The sequence below is a fragment of the Pyrgilauda ruficollis genome, unplaced genomic scaffold (genome assembly GCF_017590135.1).
Source record: "Pyrgilauda ruficollis isolate IOZ18807 unplaced genomic scaffold, ASM1759013v1 scaffold28, whole genome shotgun sequence".
NCBI classification, from domain to species: Eukaryota; Metazoa; Chordata; class Aves; order Passeriformes; family Passeridae; genus Pyrgilauda; species Pyrgilauda ruficollis.
In genome coordinates, this window is record NW_024524155.1 from 9,091,220 (window position 1) to 9,116,280 (window position 25,061).

The 25,061-nt window shown below is 42.6% G+C and overlaps 1 protein-coding gene across 3 annotated transcripts in view; it reads right to left on the reverse strand.

Annotated features, from left to right (window-relative positions):
• The window catches only part of CCDC88C (coiled-coil domain containing 88C), a 95,235-nt gene extending 76,405 nt beyond the window's left edge, over positions 1-18,830 (reverse strand). For all 3 annotated transcript variants that reach the window (XM_041471882.1, XM_041471883.1, XM_041471881.1), the window contains exons 1-3: positions 18,693-18,830; positions 18,490-18,590; positions 11,922-12,030 (exon numbers count right to left, since the gene is read on the reverse strand). In XM_041471882.1, the coding sequence (XP_041327816.1) occupies positions 11,922-12,030; positions 18,490-18,590; positions 18,693-18,752 (270 nt within the window). In that variant the 5' untranslated portion in view covers positions 18,753-18,830. The remainder of the gene's footprint in view (positions 1-11,921; positions 12,031-18,489; positions 18,591-18,692) is intronic.
• Positions 18,831-25,061: the final 6,231 nt, after the last annotated feature.

Sequence of the window (25,061 nt, forward strand, 5' to 3'; positions counted from 1 at the left end):
CCCTTTCACAATTTGTTGGTACTGGGTTGGGCAGGACCCATTCCTTATCTCAGCAAAGAAGAGACAATGGTTGTACACATCCCAACAAAAGAACACTGTGGCAGTCAAACACTCCCCACCACAAGCACCAAAGAGGATAACAGGGAACCAACTGCAAGGTCACAGCACATACCAGTAGAGAGCATTTACTCTTTCTTAAGAGGAAAAAAACCAACCACTCCAAAAACTAGACACACAAATGCAGTGAAACCCACAGTTCAGAAAGCTAGTCTTTGTTACAAATTTATGGGCAGGGAGGATCGTGTGTGTGAGAGAGAGATTTTATTTTTTATTTCTTTTTATTTTATATGGCTTTGTTTTGGGGATGAAAAACAAGGATTGAGCATTTCCCAGCCTCTGCCTATGCAGATATATCTTTCAGCACCTCTTTACCAGTTACACAAACTACTCAAACTGCAACGCTATATATTAAAAACAAAACAAATAGACACACATCCCACACAGAACAAAAACAAAAAGCCCACATACAGAACAGAAAATCCCCACAACTATAATGACTTAAATCTAGTGTTGACCTGATAACCCCCTTTGGCACACTGGTCAGACAGCTGCTTTAAAATCCCAGATTCACTGATTCAAAATTATCACACATAGAAAAGCTCATTTAAAACAAATGTGCTGAAGGCCAATCCGCTTCTACCTCCTTTGCATATTAAATATAGTTGGTGGAAGCAACTGAAGTATTTTACTTGAGTTACTGCTGAAGTTTTGAGCCGGGAATTATATGCTACCTATTACAGAAAAAGCAGCTGTTCAGGAACTTGTCTGTGTTTTAAGCACCATTCAGAGGCATTTAACCAACTAAAAATAAATCACTCTTCACCATTAACTTTCTTAACTTATAAAACACTTACAGGAATTAAGATTAATGCACCCTGAAGGGAGAGACTTGCATGAGTATTACTAAGATCAAAGTGGCTTGTGAGTTTGGGTTTTTCTTGTTGTTGAAGTTTTTTATGTATTTGGTATTTAAGATTATTCCTTTAGAGTCTCAAGAGTTATTACCAATAACTCTATATCTACTTAGTTATATGTTCTACTTGTTTAAAAGCCTACTGAAAAGAAGCTTTTAATGAGTTGTCCTTTACAAATGGGTGACAGTACAAGCGGGACTGCAAAGTCTGTGTGCTAGAAGAGCCCAGCAATTTACAGGGTTATAAAAACAGCTGCTTTTTACTCTCTGATGCCAACTCAGCTCTCCCATCTCAGTGTCTCTCTTACTGCAGGTTTGGCAGAGCATTCAAAGCCTCCAAAATTAGGTGCCCTGCTAAGCTCAAGATTGGGAAAGCAAGCCAGTGTATCTTCTGCAGATACTCAAGCAGCTGCCATAAAGACTGCAAAACCTCTAAGTGCTGATCAAGTGTGATACATATCTCAACACTGGTAAAAGCTGCAATATGCTAGCAATGTGTCAAGAAGAACCAAAACAAATTGTGATCTGGCAGACAGCTCTGGTCTCACAATATCCAAGGGTTTCAAAGCAAAACTGTTTGAAGACCCTGCTATGCAAGATGCTCAGCACCTCTAGTCCATCAAGTCAGTGTCACTTAAAATCAGGTTCTATGCCATACAAAGAAAGGACAATTGCAAGTCAACTGAAATGCTTTAGGAAACAAAAGGCCAAACTACAGCTGCATCTAAGGGAAGACAAATCTTCAAGCAACAACAAATTATTTGAAATCTGAATCCCTCAATTGCACAAAATTTGGACCTAGCAATTCACAGAAAGAGAATGGGCTAAGTGAAAAAGGGGGGACGAAAATCACCTCTCCAATCAAGATTTTGGCTCAGGCTACAAAGGAAATGCATACTGGAAGAAATGTGAGACAGCTCTACCAAGTCTGAGAATTAGAGCACTCTGGTTTAGTTTCTTCTGCATGACTGGAAGCTGGGAGCTAGCTTAAGTGCCAGAGCACTGAAGTGTAAGCAAGGCTTCTAATAATGGCAGCTTTTGTGATCCTCTACTACAGAATCATTCCTTCTGCATGTAAAACTGTAAAGATACATCCATACGCTGTTCAGAGAAGCATTTGCCACAAACTCTGAAAACAAAGAGAAAGCTTTCCATACTGACACACAGCTTTTGCATATTCAGGAAAACACAGAACAAACACACAGAGTGGAGCTTTTCTGGTTTGGCTGTTGGGGGTTTCTTTCACTTTTTTAAATATCAGCATTGAAGAACTGCCCTTGAGACACTTATTACCTTAAAGGGGCAACTCGTTGTAGATGAATTGGTGCTCTGCTTTGAAGTAACTACTTCTAGTAACTATTAACAGTCTTGAGAGACTCCAAGTAACTCAAACAGGTTACTAGTCAAATTAGAAGGGCTTTGACTGTAGGGTTTTTTTGGTAAATACAATTTTTGATGGATTTTTTTGTTGTTGTTGTTGTTTTTGCTTGGGGTTCTTTATAATTTTTGATTATTTTTAATGCTTGGCTGGTTTTGTTTAAGTGAAGTGTATTTCACTTTTAGAGTAACTGCTTCTTGGGACTGATGCTGTTTCCTCAGAAACTTCATCCTGACAAATGACCATTTTAACAGACTTAGTAGTTCTGCCCATAGTATCAAAAAATTCTAGAAGAAATTCACCTCCTTCCAGTTTCTACCAGTTAATGCTCATGCCTCCCTTGGGACCCCAGTCATTTAGCTTTACTGTAACACAGCTGCTCCAAAATGAACCAGGCATTAAACTCAGCACCAACCTCCCCTCCCCTACAACACACACTGCACACCTAACAGGTCTTTCTGTGATATAAATTTGATGCTCCACTCCCTTGCAAATATTTTTCCAGTGGATATATTACAAAGAGGAGCACCATAAAAAAAAAAAAAAAAAAACAAAAAAAAAACCAAGAACTCTACAGTTCCACAGGGAACTTGTCTGCTTTTGCCTCTTCAACATACAACAAGCAACTTGGACATTTTTGAAGTCAGTTCTTTAATGTAAGGTAAATAAAGGCGAGTTTTTCAGAGAAAGAGCATCACCTACTGTAGTTTAAAAATATTAATAACCCACTAAATAAATATCTTCCTGTCCTGTGAAAATGATTAAACGGAACTCATACATTTTCCTTTCCTGTGCCAAGACAAATCTTTCCTACCAGCTCCCAAAGGAGCAGATGTCTATCACTGTTATCTCGATCACCTAACACACACAAATGATGTTAATTTTAAGCCTAAAAAACAAATTAAATAAACATCTAGAGACTTTTAATAATGCTAATTATGAAAGAAAACAGACAGTGGCAGCTCCACAGGGGCCATTTCTGTCTGCTGAGCAGATTTTTATTTAGGCACTTTTACTGGCCATATGAGGATCCAGCAGTATTTAAACACTTAACTTCTCCTTCAACTCCATCTCTTAATCATAATGGAAAACAGAGAGGCACAAGCTTACGCAACTTATATTCAAACAGCCCATCTGAACAGCTATTTCAAAAAGTCATTCTGCTTACTCAAAGTACAATGTGCACACACTTGAATTTAATGCTTTATTTGCTCCTTCGAGCTTGCTCATTTTATAAATCCTTCTCTTCAAAAACCAACGTGTGTAAATGGGAGACGCTTGCATGAGGAAGTGATAGCATTTCAATTTCTGTGCATTCATGAGCAGATGCCTTTCTTAATTTGCATTGGTGTAAAGTCCATACACCATGTAAAGTAGGAAATAGCTCACAGGAAGGGTATATCTTTAGCAAGGAAACTAGCACACTAAAATTCCCTCCTGTCCCCAGGTTTGTGACTTTCTCTGGTCCAGTGACCTGCTCAGCAGGATAAATCCCATCATTCTTAAGGGATTAAGCAGGATAGGTGTCGCCACAACTTTCACACCCATTTCTTGGCCCAAGAGCACTCACATTTGCCAAAAGTACTGGAGGTCAACAAACTCAAGCAGACCTCTACAACACAAACCACAAAAGCTTTCACAAGTACACACAACTCTGCATTAGATCCACGATCTCCCACACAGTTCTGAAACCCTTCAAAAGGGCAGCGAAGCATGCTTTAAAAGACATCTCAAATACCTGTCTGAGATGAAAATGCACTGTGGAAGAACTACTTACAAGTCTAATAAGCCACTTAAAAGAGCAGTGTACAAAAAGGTGGAAGTTCATTGGAGAGCTTTGTATCAACAGCTGAACTAGGATACTGTTGAGTGGAAAGCCAAGGCCAGCTGAGTTACAGGCACAAAGAGACACCTTTGCTTGCTCCACACATCACTGCCTGGAACAAGCCTGGACACCAAACCTTAATCTGGAGTCAGAGTTGCATGAAATCAAAGCTGTGGACTGAACCCTGTGTATCACAACACAGAATGTGACAATAACCTCAGTGAAAGTGACACTGGATTAAATAACACTTTTACGAGCACAACATGCCAATAAAATTAGAATATAAATCACTTTCCTTTACTACCTGCCATTAAAAAGCAGAAGTTATTTGCTTTGGGAACTGGTATGCAATTAGGGGGCTGTTTGGCAATCATTCTTTATACATTTGTGGAATTCATCTTCTCTCTTTAAAGACTTTTTAATGAAAAGTACTAAATTACATGGAACTCATTACAGAAACACAGGCAATAAAGCAATCTTTAGCTTTCATTTTTTATTATCTTTCAGCAAAAAAAAAAATAACCTCAAAGCTATTTTCAGCTGTAAGTAGCATGCAGGCTGTTTTCTAACTTACCCAAAATTGGTAGGCTCTACAAAACTTAATTCACCCCTTTGCAAAAATTTCAGCTAACAAAAATAGAACACTTGCCCAAAATCGAGGCAGCAGGAGTGAACATGGCTGTCTGAACAGCGACTTACATCTCAAACCTAATATCCAAAAATACATACACAGTAGAGGACTGAAATACTCTGTGGCTTTAGCATTGGTAATAACAGCAACAGTCAAGGAGATTAACATCAGGCCTTGGCTTTCCTTAAGGAAAGTCACACACACTGTCACATTGCTCTTTTTTAAGCCATAAGAAGGACACTGTGCGTGCACTCTGCAGTTCAGACATCCCAAGAATTGCTCTCAATTAACATGTCAGAGGTTAAGTAAATGCTGCTGTGTGGGAACCACACAGCTATTCCATACTGTAAAAATTTACTGGTCTCCTCCATCTGCCACTGTATGTTAGGACACTGCTCCTTGCTTTCCTTAGCTCGATTTCATTTGTCTGCACAATATATTCACACCCCTCTAGGCTATTAGGCAAAACAAAGACAAGACTGCAGACATATGTCAGGCTACTCTGCCCTTTCCCATATTCTAGCTCCAGGAGAAAAGTAGTTTAAAAGTCAACTCATTCTCTTCCATCTGTTTGAGGTCACTATTTCATCCTGCATTAAAATGCACATAGAGCCTCAAGGAAAAAAACAGGTCTCTAAAATCAGTCCTCCCTTGAACTTCCAGATAGAACTCAATCTATCAGCCAAAATGCATCCTGGAATCAAAGCCAATCAATCTCAATCAGGTGTCCAAAGCATGCTACTAAGTCACTTGGAATGGTAACTTTCATCAGTCTGGGAACGCTTTTAAAACTGACCTCTGCAGAAACTTTATTTCAACTCTGAAGCAGAAATGTTTGTTTAGCTCTTCTGGAAATGATCAAGACCATTTTCACTAACAAAGCATCAGACAGTCTGGCTGCTAGTGATGAGTCACTGGTCTGTCTCTTTCCCACTGAAATACCTGATAACAGGACCTATACAAAATTATCATGGATTTTGTGATTCTTGTGTTTGTTCCACTGCAGCAGAGTGGTACCCATTTTCAGCTGAAGAACTAAATCATAGACTAACATCAACATCACTGGTTCAGCATTTCCCAGAATGGCAGCACCAAGGTCAGTCATTCCTGTGCCCTGCACACAGCACTACAGTAAGCGAATGTCTTCACAATTCACTGTGTACAATACCAGTCTTACATGCAACCTTCATGTCTCATGATCATGCTTCCTGCAGAAGAGAAAGCCTAACCCAAAATATTTTTATCACTGCAGAACCAAGAAAGCTTCATTAAGCTAAGTACTGCATAAATACATATAGACAGTCTGTGCCTATAGCAAGTTTAAACTAACCAAATCAAATGAAGAACAGAAGCAGAGGCAAATACACAGCTAATGAGGTTTTACTCCAGGTCGTGCCAGTGGCAGAATCTCAAGTTCTGAAAGGCCCACTGCATCACTGAAACACAGACCATCCCTACAACAGTGCCTTACAAACAACTTACTTGTCTGCTTTATTTACTGTAGACTTGTGAAAAACAGAGGCTTCATGGCTGCTCACTGTTGTTGCTTTGTGCAGCTGTAACTTCAAGGCACAAGAACATACACACTACCTCTGGTAGGTGCAACAGCACAACTGCCAATGCAGAAAATTTTGGAGACTTCATGAACACAGCACACTCAAATCTACAGAAAAGGGAGAGAACTGCACTTATGAGTGCATGACATCAGCAAAGCATTTGGATTAAAACGTTTCTGTTGAAGCTTTGGATACCTTTGTATGGATATCTTTGATCATGAGAAAGTTGACAGCCTCAGTTAATAATTGTGGAATTTAAAGCTCAAGATGAAGAAAGGTTGTCCCTAAGCCAAAACTGCACCCTAGGGAACAGGAGTCAAAGGAAAGCAGTCACTCAGGCACAGTATAGCTTAACCCATCAAACTGACAAAGCTAGCAAAAAAAGTTCAGTTTTACCTAATTTCAGCAGGTTATTGTAGGTACAAAATTTCCCCCTAAGAACAGAAAAATACTTTTTTGACTTCAGGGTGTGTGCTTTTATGTGCATTTCTAGCACTTTGCTGTTTACTTTGCTAAGGACTAGATTACTAGCCCACTAGAAGTAGCCTGCCTAGGGGGGAAAGATTCCAGCTCAGAAATGTGGACACTGCTACTTCCAGAACTTTATTTATAGCTTGAGTACAGTTGCCAGACCCTAAGCTGTGCCCAAATCTGGAGCTCCAAGTTGAAATTTCTCTTTGCAGTTCAGTTAAGAGCTCTAAATCTGACTCAGTGCTTCAACTACAGAAGTGGGAGTCGTTTACTGAGCTGGAAGCTACTGGTATTGCAAGACTTTCACTGATCCACAGGGAAAAACAGCATTTGCCTCAGCCTAAAAACAAACTCCATTCCAAAAGTTAGAAACAGCCTCAGCAACTCATGGGCATCTAACATCCTTCAACATACCTGATAAAAACTCTGAAACTCTGCTGCTTGTACTTGTTTTACACAAGTATAGAGCAGTGAAGCAAAAGGAGGACACAGGTCTGAAGAAGTATGCCTTAAAAGTAAGGCATCCTCATCCTCCATGATCTCTAGGCCCAGCTAAGTGATTTAGGTGGGGACAGTAGGATTTGTGGTAATATATTCTCTAAAAATTCAGTGAATTGCTTCCCTTTACCCACCCCCCTTACTTCAATGAGAACACTAATGGTTTTTATGAGTTTCTTACTGAAGTTGCACATCCACACAGTCACAACTCTTATCAGAACTGTGCCTCAGTACAACTTATTTTTTTAATTAAGAGATATTTCCAACCTTTTAGAAACATGAGGTAATCCACTAGGTATTTAGTAGCCACAAGTGCAGGGAATAGGGGCAACAAAAATACAGCCATGACCACAGTGTAGCATTTCTTCCAACACCATTTCTCTTCCACATACTCCAGATGTGACCATAATACCCATCCAGGCACAGCCAAGGGATGATTACATTCTTTTCTTTGTCAGCTTCAAGTTTTTCATGTAAATGCAAGGAATTTGTACTTGAGAGTGCATTATATATTGCTGGAGTGATTACAGACATTTTTGAAGGTTAGGAACTAGCTGTTTTCAAAACAGACCCTTTCATAAAACTCCTTTTTAATTTACTGGTATCAACATGATTTTTTTGTTCCTTAGAAAAAATATTAAATCCAAAGACTGACAGATGAGCAGAGGAAGCTCAATAAAGCCAGTTCAAGCTACCCCTGCCAGCCTGCCTTAGGTTTCTTTCAAAACTCTACAGCTATGAGCGTATTATCCAAGCACTGCAGACATCAGGTGCTGCTCTTACATGGAATCTTCAAGTAGCAGCACCTACAGCATTTAAATATTCTCTACAACACAGCAAAGGGAGAAGCTAACACCCTTCAGATTTTCTAGCATTCTTCCATCATCTTTCAGTTTAAAGACAGAGAAGCATTAGAATTCAGATCAAGAAGAGTCACAAACTTCATACTACGAGCAAACTTTCTGCTGTGTTCAGCCCTTTCCAAGATATGGCACCAATTCCAGAAGTTTTATGATCAGCCATTTCTCCAGTGAACCAGTAGTGTAACTGTTATTAAATGCAATTAATGACATTATCTTGAACGCTCATAAAATCCCACAGCGAAATGAGTCATGTGCTTGGTTTCAAAAGAGGGGCCCTCTCAAGTCAATAAAACCTGGGAAGGTACAAATGTTGAGAGCTGGAAATGCAAAGATGTTGCATGGTAACACATATTACACAGCCAACAAATAAATTAAAGAATCACCAAAGCTAGCCACAACTAGTGTTGTCCTCCGTTTTAAGAGTCCTGACACTTTTTCTTAGTAGCCACCAACAATAAAGTCTCACGCAGTTGAAAGTTGCACGACAGCAACTCTTCAGAAAATTGCAAACAAAAAAATTCAGTTAGCAAATTTCTAAAATAAGAGAGGTTATTCAAACAGACAAAAGGCCTCTTCATTGCACTAACCCCTCCCAAGTTACATCTGGTGAAGCACATATAGGAGCTGATCATTAAAGCTTAAATCAAACTCCAATTCCACCAATAACCTGGCTTGCCCATACGTATCTCCAGCAGAAACCCTCAGTTTATGAGATCAGGAAAGTGCCAACACTGTAATACTTGGAATTGTGCTTCTGGATCAGACCTGACCTTGTTTTCTGAAGTAGCATTATCTGTATTAATGAGAATTTTGCTTTAATGAAGAGATCAGTGATATAGCTATACGAGCAATCTGATATTAGACACAGACTAGACAATTACATGATCTGAAATGTCAACTACCTTGTGAATATCAGCCTTAATTTTAGTAGGCACTTATGTCACCTTCCTCAGATACTGTTTACAGTACCATGAATTTATGTCACACTCTTGATTGCTCCTGCCCAGTGCAGAGAAGGGCAAGTATTCTTTCACACCTACCAACGTCCTTCAAAAAAGGGGAGGAAACTGCCACTTCATTCTAGACAATCTGGTCTTCCAAACTCAGCAATTATGCCGTAAACTTGACTTTGGTCTATTAAGCGAAGATGAATGTAAAATGTCAAGGCCAATATCATATTTCTAGGAGCTTTTGTTTCTCTTGAGCAAGCAGAAAATTTGTGTTCCTATTGTTTGTCAGGAACTTCTCCTTCACAGTCTGCAAACATGTTTTCAGTCAGTAAGACACCACCCTCACTTTAACTTTGGCTAATGTATTTATACTGCTTCATTAAACAATGCCCATAACTTCAGCCTATTTAAAAAATCTCTACTATTCAGGAGAGAAGCAGCGTAACAACATTTAATTATTACGAATATTTAATATCCCAAAGCATCTATGTGGTTGCATGCTAAAAACAATCCTAGTAAAACCTACTTAAGTCATATACTAAACAACAAGAAAACCTCCAAACATCTAACAGAGACATGAGTACAGATGCAACATTATACTCCACATCAATCTCACACAGAGAGGTCGATTACAGCATAGATGGCCTCAACTACCCCCAGACTATGGAGAGTTGCAGGCTGCACACAACACATGAAAAGGGAATCTCAGATTAGCATCAAGACCTTGGATATGCCCTGAAGATATGATTGTGTCAAGGAAAAATAAGTTTCTTATATAATCTTATTACCACAAAAAAAAAAAAAAAAAAAAATTTAAACTTTACTGCAATTACATTTCAGGACCAAACAAAAAGACTAATGAACTCTCTCACACGACTGCTTTGTTTACATACTATATATATAGTCCTCAGGCAGCAAGATTCACAGTATTTAATTTCTGGACTACAATAGGAACATCACTGTTAGAGCTGCTACTGCAAGCCTCAGCTACTATTTCCCATTGAAAATTCTGTGTCAACCTATTTTACTTGTTGCTAGCTTTATTGGATTAGCTCAACAGCTAGGTCAACAAGCAACACAACACATGACTCTGAATCACTTTTCTTCTTTCCTGACTCTGATTTTGCTCCAGGTACTTTTAAAAGAGGTCAGTATCAGCTTCAAGAAAGAAGGAAAAAAAAATAAAAATGGAAAAAGAAAAAAAAGCTCATGAGTGAAAGTTTCAACATCTGAAGCACCAGACTCTCAGACAGTAAATCTTGAGGAAGCAAGGAGAAAGACTAGTCCTAACCTTCTTTCTTGTAGACTCCATACATTTAAACTATTTACTGAATTACAGAAACAAACAGCAACAACAAGACAAAACAAAAAACTAACCCACTAAACCCAAAACTTCAGCCTCTAGTTATGACCAAGTGGAATTTCCCCTCAGAAGTCACAAGTCTCAGGAATGACATCACATTGCACCAGCATCTCCAGAACTCAACAAGAGACATGGATCAGTTATCTTCAGAAATACATGACACCCTCCCCTACACCATCTCAAACCTGAGTTACTTGGTTTTCCTAGCAGGCTGCTGGAACTTGCACAGATGAGTCACACAGCCCATCTGACTTTGTCATTTTTCACAAGTGCCTCTCCTTCAGACTTTCCTAGGCAAGTCCAGGAGCAGAGCTGTGGCAATCGCATGGAAGACCAGTAGGCAAACTTTGGAACAGAATGGAATGAAAAGGCACTATACATATCTTCTGTATTTTGAAGACAAAACCAATACACAGTCTCTTCTATATATACAGAAAAGATGAAGTGTCCAGGGTAAACACTGGCATCAACTCCTACAGTTTAGCTGGCTTGTTCATTATATGATTGAGACACACAGAAGCATTTTAACAATCCTAAATGGTTTCATTCTGGTTTATATACTGCACAGCAATCAAATCTGGCAAAAGACATGTAGAAGGAAACAGTAGAACAGTTACCTCCTCAATAAGAAGTCCAAATATACACAACAGTGTGCATACAGAAGTTCTATTTAGAGTAACAGAGTTCACGTTCTGGCTCTCCAGCAGCAGCCAACATGCTCGTAACTCTGCAAAAGTGCTCAGCTGTCACCACCCTGGTTTTAGGGGAGCACTGTTACAGTAGAGGAACACTGACAGTTCAAGAACGACACCCAACAAGTGCAGTGTGAGACTCTGCAGTCATTCCTGCACTTTGCTCTTAGAGGAGTTCTGAGCAAACAACAGCTTGAACATCAAAATAGAGTGTAAGAAGTCTACCTTCAAGCTAAGCACAGACTTATTTTTCCTATCAATTCAAGACTTATATTCTAGTGTTAAAAACATTTCTTGATCAATATTTTATTTTCTAGCACTCCCTTTAAGAAAAGATTTTCTGTTTTAAAAAAGAGTCTTATACCTAGAAACACTACTTCCATTTCAGCAAACCCCTTCACATACACCACATACACAGCCCTACCACAAAACAGCCCTTTTAGTACATACATTTCCGAATGCTGACAGTCTTTGAGGACAACAACTTCTTCAAAGAAAGAAAAAAAGAGGAAGGCAAGGAAGCAGCCTCTGGCCATGAGGAATAGACAAAGATAACCGTATTGTCATTTTCAGAAGAAAAAGCATGGCTGAAAGCACTTTTACACAAACACAATTTCCTTTCCATTTCCTGTAGCAAGCTTCCTTGAGTCCCCAGCCCCTACATTAGCTAAAACAGTACAGCAGTCACCACAGATTAATGAGCAGAGAGCAGAAATCTCACCTGATAATAAGTCTTAATGCTTCTGATCAAGATGGTCAGGTTTTGAACCCGAAGATAGGTATCATTATTTACATGCTTGTTGACACGTTGGTTAGTTGGTCGAGGATCTCTATCAAAAAGGAAGAAAATAAAATATTACTAATTAAACTGGTGTTAAGACTTAACACCTCAATAGCACATTTATGAATTAAATACACTGACAATTATACAGAGTACATAAGCATTAATTCCTGATAGAATAAGCTCATTATCTCTGCACCAATGTGTAAGTTGAAAATATTTCCTGCGTGTCACTAAGTACCTTACTGCAACCCACACAGTACTTCAGGTCAGCTTCCTTTCTTACCCATATTTCCCTGAAAAAAGGGCATATCTAGTTTGTGCAAGCTAGATCAAAGCAGTCTCTGATAATATGGGGTTTTCCTTATCCAAATGAAGGCAAGTCTAGGAAATGCTATCATGCCTTCCTCAGCTTTGGAGTTTTATAACAAGAAAAGGGTATTAATACTTGATTGGTGATCACTGTAAAAACTTCAAGGACCAGTTGTATCCTAAACTGAAGTGAAAAAAAGAAGTAGCAGCACTTATTACCCCTATATCATCTTACTAGATCTCTCACATACATGGTACGTTTTTGTTTGATTTTAAAAACAAATCAAAATTGTACCCAAAGCAATTTTATTTCTAAAATAAAAAAAATAAGAGAGAAAAAAAGCTACAAACCACTTCATACAAATGTACACCTTTGGATCATCTCCATACACTCAAAAAACAGAACCCGAAAATCTTTATCTGCCAATAGCACAGATGAAAGATTTGTGTTTGTCCTCTAATAATGACTCTTATCAGCAGACTCCTACACAATCCGAACACCTGCCTCCCAGAGCTCTGCTCTGGCTGTTAATTAAGCCATTCACAGCTCTTCCAGGGCCAACTACTGAACTCAAGCGTTGACAAGGAAATAAAAGAGGAACTGATCCAATATTTATTTTTAAAATATATCTGCCAATAGTTACGTAAGTACATCAAAGAGTTTACATAAATATGTCTACTTTTTTAAAATGCACAACCAGTCCAGAGTACCTCTTGAGTGAAAGCAGTGCTATGAGAATAAGTATGAAAAAACACAGATATTCCAGAGATGAGAGAAAACTGCCTTGACAGCAGGTAATATAAGATACAGTGTTTATGTACATGCATTTAAGCAGATATCCAACACTGGCATAAACTAGCAAGACACTACACAGCCTTTCCAGTAGCAAAGGACTTTGTATACATATTTATACTATAATAAATTATGAACGAAAGCACAAAAAGAGGCAATTGCAACAAGCTTTTAAAGTGAAATCTGTAGTAAGTATTCCATGTTACTGCTGCTCGGATACAGGAGTGCAGAAGCCATACTTGTAACAGTTTGACAGAGTGGGCCCTTGTTGAGGGAGAAGAAGAAATGCAACCTAGGCTTGAGCTCAGACAGCACCCTGCCTTCAGTACACTCTGAGGAGACACTGTACCTCAAAGGAAGCTGGACACAGCTTTTTTAGGCAAGGCCATGACAGCAAAGTGGGAAGCTAAAAGGGAAGAAACATTCAGTAAAGAGAAGCTGGCTAAACAGAAGGGTCAGCCTACAGTTCTCATTTCCACATGAAAGCTCACACAGGCAGGACACTGCCACACCACTGGTTTGTGGCCAGGAATTGACATCTTGGACTGGCTAGCAGTCACTACTCCACAATCCTTCCCAGAACTGCACAAAATGGGGCAAAAATCTACAAAACACCAGCCACAGGAAAGAAGAGGCTATTTCTTCAACAGCTGCAGCAGTGGAACTGTGGGGCTTGGATGACATTTTTAAAGGCACACAAGACACAGAACAACTACTTCCTAGACAAGGTCTGCTCATTCTTGCACAGTGGAGACTGTGTTACAAGAACATAAGCACTAGCAGGACCAGGCCCTCAGGAGCAATTCCAGAGCTTTTATCCTATCATCTTCGTTAAGGGTAATTGATTGCTCCAAGAGCCCTTAATGCCACTGACCTCAGGGTCCTCTTAACCTCCAGCCAAGCTGCAGCACAGCATAGCTCTGGCACTCCTGCCACTTCTCCATCACAAAAAAGTTAAAAGCTTTTCTGAAAATAGAATGTAGCTCAAAAAACGTGTTTTCTGAACACACTGTGTAACCAGCTTCACACAGCACCCCAGCTCACTTCAGAGAGGACCCTCTGAACAAGACGTGGAAGTGCAGCGCAGCCTACACTTCAAACTGCCACAGAGCTTATTGTCTGCACAGGAAAATGGAACAATGCCTCCTCAACAAGCAAGATCCCGTTTCTTCTTTCTGTGCCCAAAGACAATCCTACCCTACAGAAGACAGAGCTGGTGGTACTTCATTTTGAACATTATAACCCTTGCCTGTATGGTGAAATTTGTTCAGCATGAATTTTTTAGAAAGAAACTCTAAGGACCACACTGAAAATTAAAGAGAGGGTTTTTTGGGCTGGTTTTTGTTTTTGGCAACACTAACCAGGTAATCCAAACAAATTAATGTCTGGATTTATCTGAAAAATCCCTGAACACCACCTCAGATGCCTTTTCAGTCCTTTGATGTTTGGTCTTTACCTAACACACAAAAATAATGAAAACTACTTTTTTTTTTTTTTTTTAACCGCCTACTTCTCAAGATCAAAAAAGCTACCTAAATAAAACTGAGACAGCATGGCTGAGGTGTGACTTAGGGAAGCACTCCACAAACCAGTAAAAACCCACCCAAGCCAAATAAACAGAAAGTCTCAAACCTCACTATATACCTGAACATTTTAAAGAAGCCTGGTTCTTCCATGCTCAAGTCTTCTAGGAACAGAGAGGAAAGAAAGGGTCAGGAGACACAGATCAAGTGACAAGTTCAAGTTCAGCAGGCATGGGGCCACCAACACAAGTGCATGGTGATGCAATCCCTCAAGTCATAAAAGTAACCATAAAAAAAAAACCATTTAAATTCTAAAATCCAAAATGACAATCCCATTCTTACAATTTCTGACAAGCCATTTTGATGAGCAAGGGGAAAGCCCTCAAGCCAGGCCCAAGGGTTATGAGATGCCAGAAGGAACTGGCCCAGCATCCTGCGGCACTTCACTCTGCAGGCAAGGCACTAACCAAAAATACACCACGCTGGGGCTAGTCTAACTCCTTCCTCTACAAATGACATGATGCTACTAAGGCTGGCAGATTCCTAAATTGCCTAGAAAATGGTGGGAACATGCACCTCTACACAGCATTCTAAAATTTTAAATTAAGCAGATGCACATCCCTAACACATCTTCTGGTATTTGTGGCATTTGCTACAAACCACGAGGAGCGGGCACTCACAACGTGGCTGTTCCTGTCACATGGTCTAAATCAAAAACAGCAGATCAACGGTTCCACAAACTATGACAGCAACTGAAATGGGGAAACCTATTAATTGTGCATTGGTCTAACAGGATTTTAACACAAATAGCATTATCAGCAGTATTCCTAACACACATTCCTGTTTGCTAAATGTTTTGACAGGAGAGCAGTCTATTTTCAATTAGAATAATTAGAACAAGCCAACGGGAAAACACTTATGTGCCTGCATAAACCTCCACGTAATTTCTTACAGGAAATTTTATTAGGGAAGTTAAATGAGGCAAATATTTGCTTATGCTTGTAGATATTATGCCACAGCTGCAACTGTAACACTGAAGGCAGTCATTGCAGTGCCACCATGTGCTAATTTCATACCAGGAAGTGACACACAGCCATCTGAAAAAAGTTCTTTCAAGTACGTCTGCAGAGAATATCATTAACCTGATACACACAAATCCATCAGCAACACAAGCTTGAAACACAGCATTTCCACTTTGAAGATCAACATTTATGTAAGCAGAGCATTCAGCCAGTACTGCAAGTCTGCAAAAATCAACCTCGTCCTTCATGCACAATCAGGTTGGGATGTACACTTGAGTAGGACACAGGCAAAGGAAACCATTCATTTACAACAGAATTATTTGAATAACTTGTCTTGTTTTAAAAATCTAAAAAATTTGGGGAAACCAAACACTGCTGTCTGAGTCTTTGCTACTAAATTTACTCATTTAACACCAGGTGCCTCTACTGAGAATCAAACAATGCTCAGCTTTCTTAGAAACAGTCTGGCTTGTTTTAGAGACCACTAGTAAGCAAAGGGATCACCAGCAAAGCCCAACAGCTGGTGTCCTACAGACTACAGTCTGCCTAAACCCAGGCCAGGTTCCCCTCCTCTGCCCTTGTGCCATGGCTGCATTTGGCAAGCCTGAGCAAACCACACTTTATTCTGGGCTGGCATTCCCAGGGGCAGTTCATTTCTGAAGAGGATGAAGTTAAGGCACAGCCCTATTTTCACCTCCTGTCACAAAGCCAGCAGGGAGCTGGCAGGCTGCAAAAGCAGTAGATAGCTGTCACATATCTCTCTGGTGACACAGCTGCCTTGCTGAGATGAACCCACCACCCAAAAAACGGTCACACTGCAACACAAAGCAGCAGGGACCTTCTCCACCCAAGGCTGCCAGACAGCATTTTGGGAAAACCCAAAGTATTACAACAGAAATTAGGGGCTGACAGAACTCCAACAGCCCCCCCACGACTCAAGCAGCTAAAGCCTTACTTTTACTCAGCAATCTCCACTCAACAGGTGTATCTGGATTTCTCCACAGATCCACCTGTCTTTTTCGTCTCCTGAATTAAAATCTGCTTCGCTGCAGGGCAGAAATGTATTTTTAGTAATGAATTTCCCAAGAATCTGGCTTTCAAAATCTTCACTGAAAGAAACAGCTTGATTTGCAGCAAAGTACTGCATCACACCTGGTGTTTAGATGCAAGCTCACATGCCCCTGTTATTCTTGTTCCAGTAATCAGGCAAGCAGGAAAAAAAAAATTCAAAGTGAAATAACACACAAGTGATGAGGAAGCTGCCCACATGAGGAGCCCAGCTCTTTCACCCTGCCACCCCCTACTCTCTACATGTGTGTGCATGCCTGCATCTGTGCTTTCAAGCAGTCCACACTACCACGGCATGGCAAATTCAATTCCAGATTTATCAAAGGCCCTCATTAATAGGCTTTTAGCAGGAAGAAATCTCCAGCCAAGCACTGACAGCCATCTTCAGGAACCAGGACTTACACTGATGAGAAAGAATTTTTAAAAAACACTTTTTTTTTTTTTCTCTGAAAGCCTTGTGGGGCAGAAACATTGCAAGGCAAGCCTTGCAAGACTTGCCTGACTTACATGTAAGCAGTAACTGCATTGCAATTTCAAAAGTTAAAATCAGGGAAAAGTAAAGGTCAGTCAGCACCTCTCCTGAGTGCCTTGCTAGGTCAGGATACACTGACTTAAATAAAACTGCAATCTTTCCTATATTAAACAATCTTGGGATCTCAGTACAAAGCTTTTGGTTTCAAGCTCTTTAGTCACCATTAGAAGCACTGCTAAAGCTGCCTAAAAGAGGGGGAGGAAAGGCCTGGTTGTGCATAATGGGACAGTTTCCTACTCCACAGCGCTCATGCCTCCAACACTTGGCTTTCTGCGACACCACTGCCAGTAACATCAAATCAGAGGAAAATTTTATTACCTTCTCACGTAGAGCAGGCAGGTACCAGAAGATAACAAAATTTGACAATCTGAGTGGGTGAGGCATTGATTGTCAGATTTAATGTTATTTCACAAGATTTTAAAGGATTCTAACATGAATTCTTCATTTAAATGCTTGGACTAACACTGCAAACCACTGGCCGAGCTTCAATTGATTTCAGTCACTTAAAAGAGCACACTGCCAAAACTGAGTGACTTCCAAACTCTCCTCCCCCGAAAGCCAGACACTTGTCCCTACAAACTCTCTCCAAGATGAATTTCAGAATGTTTAAAATAAAAAACAGAGAAAAGAGAAAAAAATCAGGCTCTGCATGTAGCACAGTAGCTCAGCAACAGGAAAGGATGTGGTTAAAGACACAGCACAAGTCCCAACGACAATTCAATTCGATGCCAGGGTATTTTCAGCACTCCACCTCTTAATCAGTTTCTAAGTTCCCTCAACACATGGCCTTACAGTGCCGCCGGAAAGAGGTAGCACTAACAGGTTTTTCCAAATTATGGATTTAGTATCGAAGTTTACGCAAGAGCAGACAAAGTTCAGATGAAATCCTCCCAATAAAGCTTTATTTGATACTGTACTTTCATTTCCTTCTTTGTACTGCAACACACCTTCCACTGTAACCCTGACTAAGATAACTGGGAGGAAAAAAAGGAAAAAAAAAAGAAAAAAGAAAACCACACACATACCACGCAAAAAAAAAAAAAAATTAGAAAAACAAGCTAAAGAACACCGGACCGGGATTAGTCCGGAGCTTTTTCCTCCCCACTGTTTTGTGTTCATTTCGAAGAGCAGCCACAATGAGAACCGCTCCGGCCCCAGGCCGCCCCCGCCCGAGGGAAGCTCCGGGCCGGAGCCGCGACACCCGCGGGAGGGGCACGGCGCTTCCCCCTCACGTCTGCTGCCCTCCGACCCCACTCACATTTGCAACATGATTTTGTTCAGGACGACGCCATCAACCAGGTCCATGTAGACGCCGAGGTTGTCCTGGTCCCCGCTCCCCAGGTCCCCGAAGGTTTTCACCTGCCGGAGGAAGGACAGCAGGGTTGGGGATGGCGGTCGGAGCCAGCCACCCCCGGCAGGACAGGGCTGCCCCCTCGCTCCCCGCCGCCCCGCTCTGCTCACCCATGTCACTAAGGGGCTCTGCAGGAAGAGCTCCAGGAGCTCGGAGACGGTCACGTCCATGTCGCCGGGGCTCGGGCGGCGGCGGGAGGCTGCGGGCGCGGGGCTGGCTCACTCGGGAGACAAAGGCGCGGAGCCCATGGCCCGCCGCCCCGCTGCCCGCCGGGCGCTGCCTACAGGGCAAACAATGCGCGGCTCATCGCTCCCCCGCCCCGCGCCGGGGGCACACGCGGGGCCGCTCGCAGCCGTCCGTCCTCCCGACGGCAACAGGCCGGTCTACCCCGCCGAGCTCGCTCCGCGGCTGCAAAAGAGGTTCCCCAGGCAAGAGCGAGCTACGCCGAGAGAGGAGAGGAGAGAGAGAGAGAGAGAGAGAGAGAGAGTTCAGCCGCCACGGCGAATGCCCGGGGACCGGGAGCAAAAGCGCGGACCTCCGCCGGGACAGCTCCGAAGGGCCCGGCAGCCGCTCCGCTCCGGCCAGCCCGGTACCTGTGGCGGGGCGCGCCCGAGCCCCGGCAATTAGACCCGGGCGGTGGCGGCGGCGTGACGGGCAGCGGCCGCGGCCAATGGGAGGGGCGGAGGGGCCCAGGGCCGGCCAATGGGCTGCTGCCCCGGGCGGCCGCGAGGGCGGGCCGCGGTGTGGGGTCGGGGCATCGCCCGCACGCGGCCGCGGTCTCTGCCCGCCCGGCGGGGGCGGCCGCGCCGCATTGCCGCTGTAACCGAGGTGATGCGCGGCCTCGCCAGCAAACTCGCCCGCGGGGCCGCGCCGGGGGAGGCTGTACCTGCCGGGAGCCGCCCGGCGCCGCGCCCTCCTCCGCTGGGAACGGCGCCAGCGCTGAGCGGGAACGCGCGGGTCCGAAGTTTCCGCTTTAAAAAGCACTAAATTCCCCACCAAGTACTTCTCAGGGGCGCTTCCAGACGTGCCGCGTAAACCCCTTGGTGCCGCTCAAAGAAGTAAGAGGGAAAACTCGGAGCAAGGCGAGCGGCACGGAAGGAGCCGGCAGCAGGTGCCCGTGGGCCCGGTGATCCCGGTGATGCCGGCCGCAGCCCGCCCCTCCGCCCACCGGCTGCCAGCGTTTTCCTGCGGGGCAGAATTTAACCCGTCTTTAGTTAGGGAAATAAGTAATGCCAGGTAATCTGGGTGATTGCTGGTTTATTTATCGCAGGCTCAGAACTTGAAGAGAAATAATTTAGCCATGAAGCTGAACGGTGTAATGCACAGTGTCACATAGTGGGGCTTGGTTGTGGCAAGGTTTCTGTTTGACAGTTTGCTCTGCTTTTCACGGATGTAATCGTTTGTCTCTGCTATTTATCAGTCTCTGCATCAGCCACTTCTTAGTGCATTCTGCCTATTTCTTTTTCGATCATACTGAACTCACAAAATAAATTTTGGATCTTGCACACTCAGATGAGACATCTGAAATTCTGGTTATTATTAACCACCTACCTTTGATACGTGTTTTTGGTAGGGGGTTGGGTATATGTGTTCTTGTGCATCGGCTGAGGGAGAGACATCTGTTGTTGTGCCTGAGGGACCAGAGCAGTTTGCAAGCAAACTATTACTAAGTGATGGACACTGGTGTTCATTGCAGAGGCCTGTTTGTCCCACTAAAGATCGGGTTTCATGATCTGCTTCATGCGGATCCTCATTTTAGGCAGCCCTGTAGACAAGGATGGATAACTCCCGCTGGTGTGAATTGCAACTTGCTTTCAGTTTCTTGAGAGGATGTACCAGGAGGACACAAGTGGTTAAATTAACCCTTTACTATATGAGTCATGTACTCCAGTCGTTTCAGGACCTGAAAAGAAGTAAGCTTTGCAAGCAAAACAACTGTTGTAGTTGGCTGGAGAAATAAGTATGCTTTTGAGTGTAACAGCCATGGAGAGAAAAGGAATGGTTAATAGTTTCTTGACACTCCAGAGAGATGGACTGCCATAGTTTGATTTCTTGAAACCTTATGATTTCCTGTCTTGTGGAAAGATTTCATTAAATACATTTTCAAAGCATTTATTGCAGTGCTTACAACAGATGTGAGTGTTAATCAACAGAATCAAAAGCAAAATACCTTATTATTTTTAAACTATATAGACCTATTCACAGAAAGCAGAAAACAGATGCAAGTATGCTCCCCCACTTTTCACAACTTGGATGCAACTCCTTTGCAGGACAGACTCCTGAAAAGAAGCAACAGTTGCACTGTCCGATCCAGGTGTTGTCAGCAGTCAGACAATTGAAAGGGAGGGCTCATCATGGAGCACGGTTATAAAAACCAAATTTCTTATCCAGGAAACGTTCCTGGGGATGCTGTTACTCGAGGTGACTGCCCGTGTTACAGGAAACATTTGGCCCCGGGCAGTATGGAGGCAGGTGCTGGCGGTGCAGCCGCAGCAGCAGGACGGGCAGGGGTCGGGGATGGGATCGGGAACGGGATCGGGAAGGCGGGTGCCGCCGGCTCGGCCGCGGCGGGCGGGGGCCGGGCGCCCTCTGGCGGCCCCGCGGGGAGCGGCTGCGCGCTCTGGTCGGATGGCGAAAGCAAAGCAGCAATGAGCAACAACCCTTTGCTTGCTTTGAAATCCCTTTGCTGGGAGCGCTGATGTAGTCTGGAAAATACTGATAAACTGCTTCAACACGCATGGGACAAGGGGGCTGCGCTGTTGCGGAGGGCTGCAGGCCGCGGGGACGCACGCTGGGGAATGCGGAGCAGCTGCGAGTCTCCGCAGCCCCCGAGCCGCACGGCGCGGCCGGCGGAGCGCGGCTGCCCCGGGCGCGGACAAGCCCAGGCTTGCCCGGAGCTCCGCCGGGAGCAGCCCTGGACGCGGGGCTGCGGAGGGCAGGCTGCCCGCCTGGGCAAAACGCATACCCCGGCTACGAGCCCCCAGAATGCGTGCGGAGGGGTTTCCCCTCGGTAATTCTGTGCCATAGCTGTCAGCCCCAGCTGGGTGTGCGCTTCCTCCACGTCCTCTCCAAACTGTGCCTTAGAATTTATAGTGGGAGCGCTTTTATTCACCCGAAGATGTATCGTGTAAAACCTCACCTACCTACTACAGGTGAAGTTCTCATTTCTGATGGTGCCTTAAGCTGCCACCTTCCCAGAGCAGATAAAATAAAAACAAATACCAACGAATATATCCAAGAAAGTTCAGATCCAGACATGTACAAGCAATTGCATTTAGAAATCATGCTTCTTACAGTACAGCAATGATGAAAATCTGTAGTATTTAAGTTTAATGTGACTTGCAATAATTTTGATTTGATACCATTTCACATGGTCAGCTTTTAACTAAGAACATAATTCTCAAACAACTAAAAAGCACCAGAACTGTGATTTAAGATACCTACACAGGTACAAGCTACTAAAGACACCAGTATGTTTAATGCCTTCGTTATCATCATGTCTATTTCTAAAGCAGTTTTTACAGCCACAAAGCACTCGATTTCCAACGACAGACTAGAGGGAACTTTCTAAGCACAAACATTTCCAAATGTTCCTTTAGGCTGACTGTAAATGGCATGATTCACCCCCCTCAGACTGTCCCCTAGCAACGAGTACAACCATCAACAAAGCTCCACCATTCATCTGCTGTCTGAAGTGTAAGTTGCTGAGGGATGGGAATAACAGAATTCATGAGGTTACAATACAAGAGTTAAACTCATGGTAATGAGGAAAGAGCTTTTTCTCCTCCTTTGCTTGGGACTGTCGTTAAGCAGCTTTCTTGTAAATATGACTTGACTGTTCATCAACCAGCTTCTCAGCTATGGAGCAAGTTTGCTTTAAGTAGACTCTGGAGTTGTAAACAATGTGTGCCAGGAGAAAAAGAAGGTGGTCGAAGATAGCTTTGGTCCTTGCAATATTCGATTCTGAAATGCTGTTTTCAATATTGTTTGGTTTGTTTAGACAAAAGTGGTAAAGAAATTTGGATGAGAGTAAAAAGAAACAAACCTGTATGTGTTACCAAAACACAAACAAAACCCTAGAAGCATTTGCTAATGCGTCTTGGATCAATCTGAATGCGGGGGCGGGGGAGCGGGATGCCGGTGATTTACAGTCTATGGCTGGTATCTGAAGCATTCAGAGAGAAACTCCCAGAAAAAAAACCTAGAATTAACCTTCGGCACATGTTTGTTCAGTGCTGAAATGTATGCCAGCTGCTTAGGCTCCTGAAGAGACTAACATAATACAGAATCTAAAATACAAAGAGAGAGAGTTTGGGCAGAATAAATATCTCATAAACCTCTGAGTCCATAGAAAATAAATAGAGTCAAATACACAAGGCAAACAATAAAGCTAATACAAGCAAAAGATATGGAGAGGAGATGAAGGGGCACCAGTGGTTTATGGCTCTTTGCATGAACTTCAAAGCAAGGTAGGAGTACTCAACATCCCAGGCAAACACAAAATGGTGACATAACCTCCTTGACTTGAACCCTTCAGAGAGGCAATGAGTGTCACAGCAAGTGGCGGAATGCCCATGGGCCTGCAAGAAGAGAGAATAAATTAATTTTAGTTAGATTCACCACCTAAAGAGGTGCTAGAAGCAAAGGCTGATCCTGGTGATCTAATGCAGTGAGCTCAGGAGACACAGCAAGGTGGAAACTTCATGTCCAGCAAACCAGGAAAAATGTCCTCAGAAGCAGCAGCAGCAGCAAGGGGAAGGTGTCTTGCAGGCTTTAAAGACACAATAGGTCCTGGTCTGTTGAGAAGGTGATTACTGAAGAGAATAATGGTGTAAACGCTTGGGCACCTTACCCAAAAACCTGGTGTTCTCATCAGGGCAGGGAACATACCCCAGGCAGAAGATTGCCATGTGTGTTTCTCAGTTTCTTTTGCTTTGAAGAAAAGAACTACACCAGCAGCACTAACTGGGAATCATGAGACAAGGAAAAGAACCAGTAGGACCATACTAGGAACTGATGTTGACTGCTTTAGAGGAAAAATAGGGAAGCATAGAAAACAGAACAAACTAAAATGTACTAAATAGAACATATTTTGATTATGTTTTATTAATATGAAAAATATTTGAAATCATAAGTATCAATTCTTATCAATCATAACTAGCAAATGTCCTTATAAAAACAGAATGTGATTTTGAAGGTTCAGCACTTCTGGAAATTTTAGGTTTTCAGACTGCTGTTTTGCCACTTTAGTTTACAAGAGTGTATCAATATCTATATTGATGACACTGGGGGTGAGGTAAAAATAATAGGCAAGCACAGCCAAAAGTTTTATAAGCAGCTTTGGGAAATACTTAGGCTGGCTAGAGTTGAAGGAAAGTGTAAATTGACATGGAAGGAAAACACTCCAGGGAGAAGTTAACAAAGCCTCAGCAGGGAGGTAGATGGCAGCAGGGCTGGGACCACCACCTCTGATACCTACTAAGGGCAGAGCCATTTCTTGTAACAGTGAACAATATGGCAATGAGGAAATTTGAGTCCATGCTACCTGCTCAAATAGCATCCCAAATTCACTTTTGTGTGCAAGAGTCACAGATATGGGAAGAATTTGAGGAACTAATGAAAGACTCCAGTTTTGAGGGGTTGTGACAGAAGGCACAAAACTAAGGTTGTCCAGTAATAGAGTCAGTTATAGTTGTTTGAAAAGATTATGGTAAAAATTGGTGGTCAGTACTTTATGTATCATGTGCACTGACTTAATGTGCAGAACACAGAAGGTGGCTTTAATTGTAGCTGAATTATATAAAAATTTAATATTATTTAGAGAAGGTCAGTGTGGACAGAAACTGACTTTAAATCACATGGACTTGACTTATTCACTTAGAAGTGAGACTTCTTTAATTACAGATGCTTTATTATTTGCATTATAACGCTTTCACAGATGCTGGAGTGAGTGACTGCAGACTCACTGCAGAGCACACAAGGACTCTCCTGTGGTGACAATACTGTTCAAACCCCATTTTTTAACTTGGCTATTCACATCTACCTGTTTTTATACTGATGCAAGACCTGTAGGCAGATTACCAATTAGCATAACTCAGTTCTATCACTATTTGATGTATAGCAGCTGGGGTACCCAAAAAGCACAGAGAGAATCAGACTCTTTGCAGTGGTACAGCCTCTCTTCCTGACCTACATCAGCCCCATGCCATACTCTGCTATGTATTTTACAAAGGTCAGTAGGTCATTTTTGATCTGTAAAAGGACAAAGGTCATTTTACAAAGGTGCCAGACAAAAGAGAAAGTATTAGCCTTGTCTAAAAATTTGGGAGTATGGGCTCTGGGATGTGTGTACTTCCAGAAGGAATGCTAACCCACACTGGGAGATGTGGCCAGGGAATGTTGCTGAGCCCTCTCAGGCCGGCAGCCTACCTACAGTATCTTTATGCACTTGCTTACAAGATCAGTGCTATTCAGCCCAA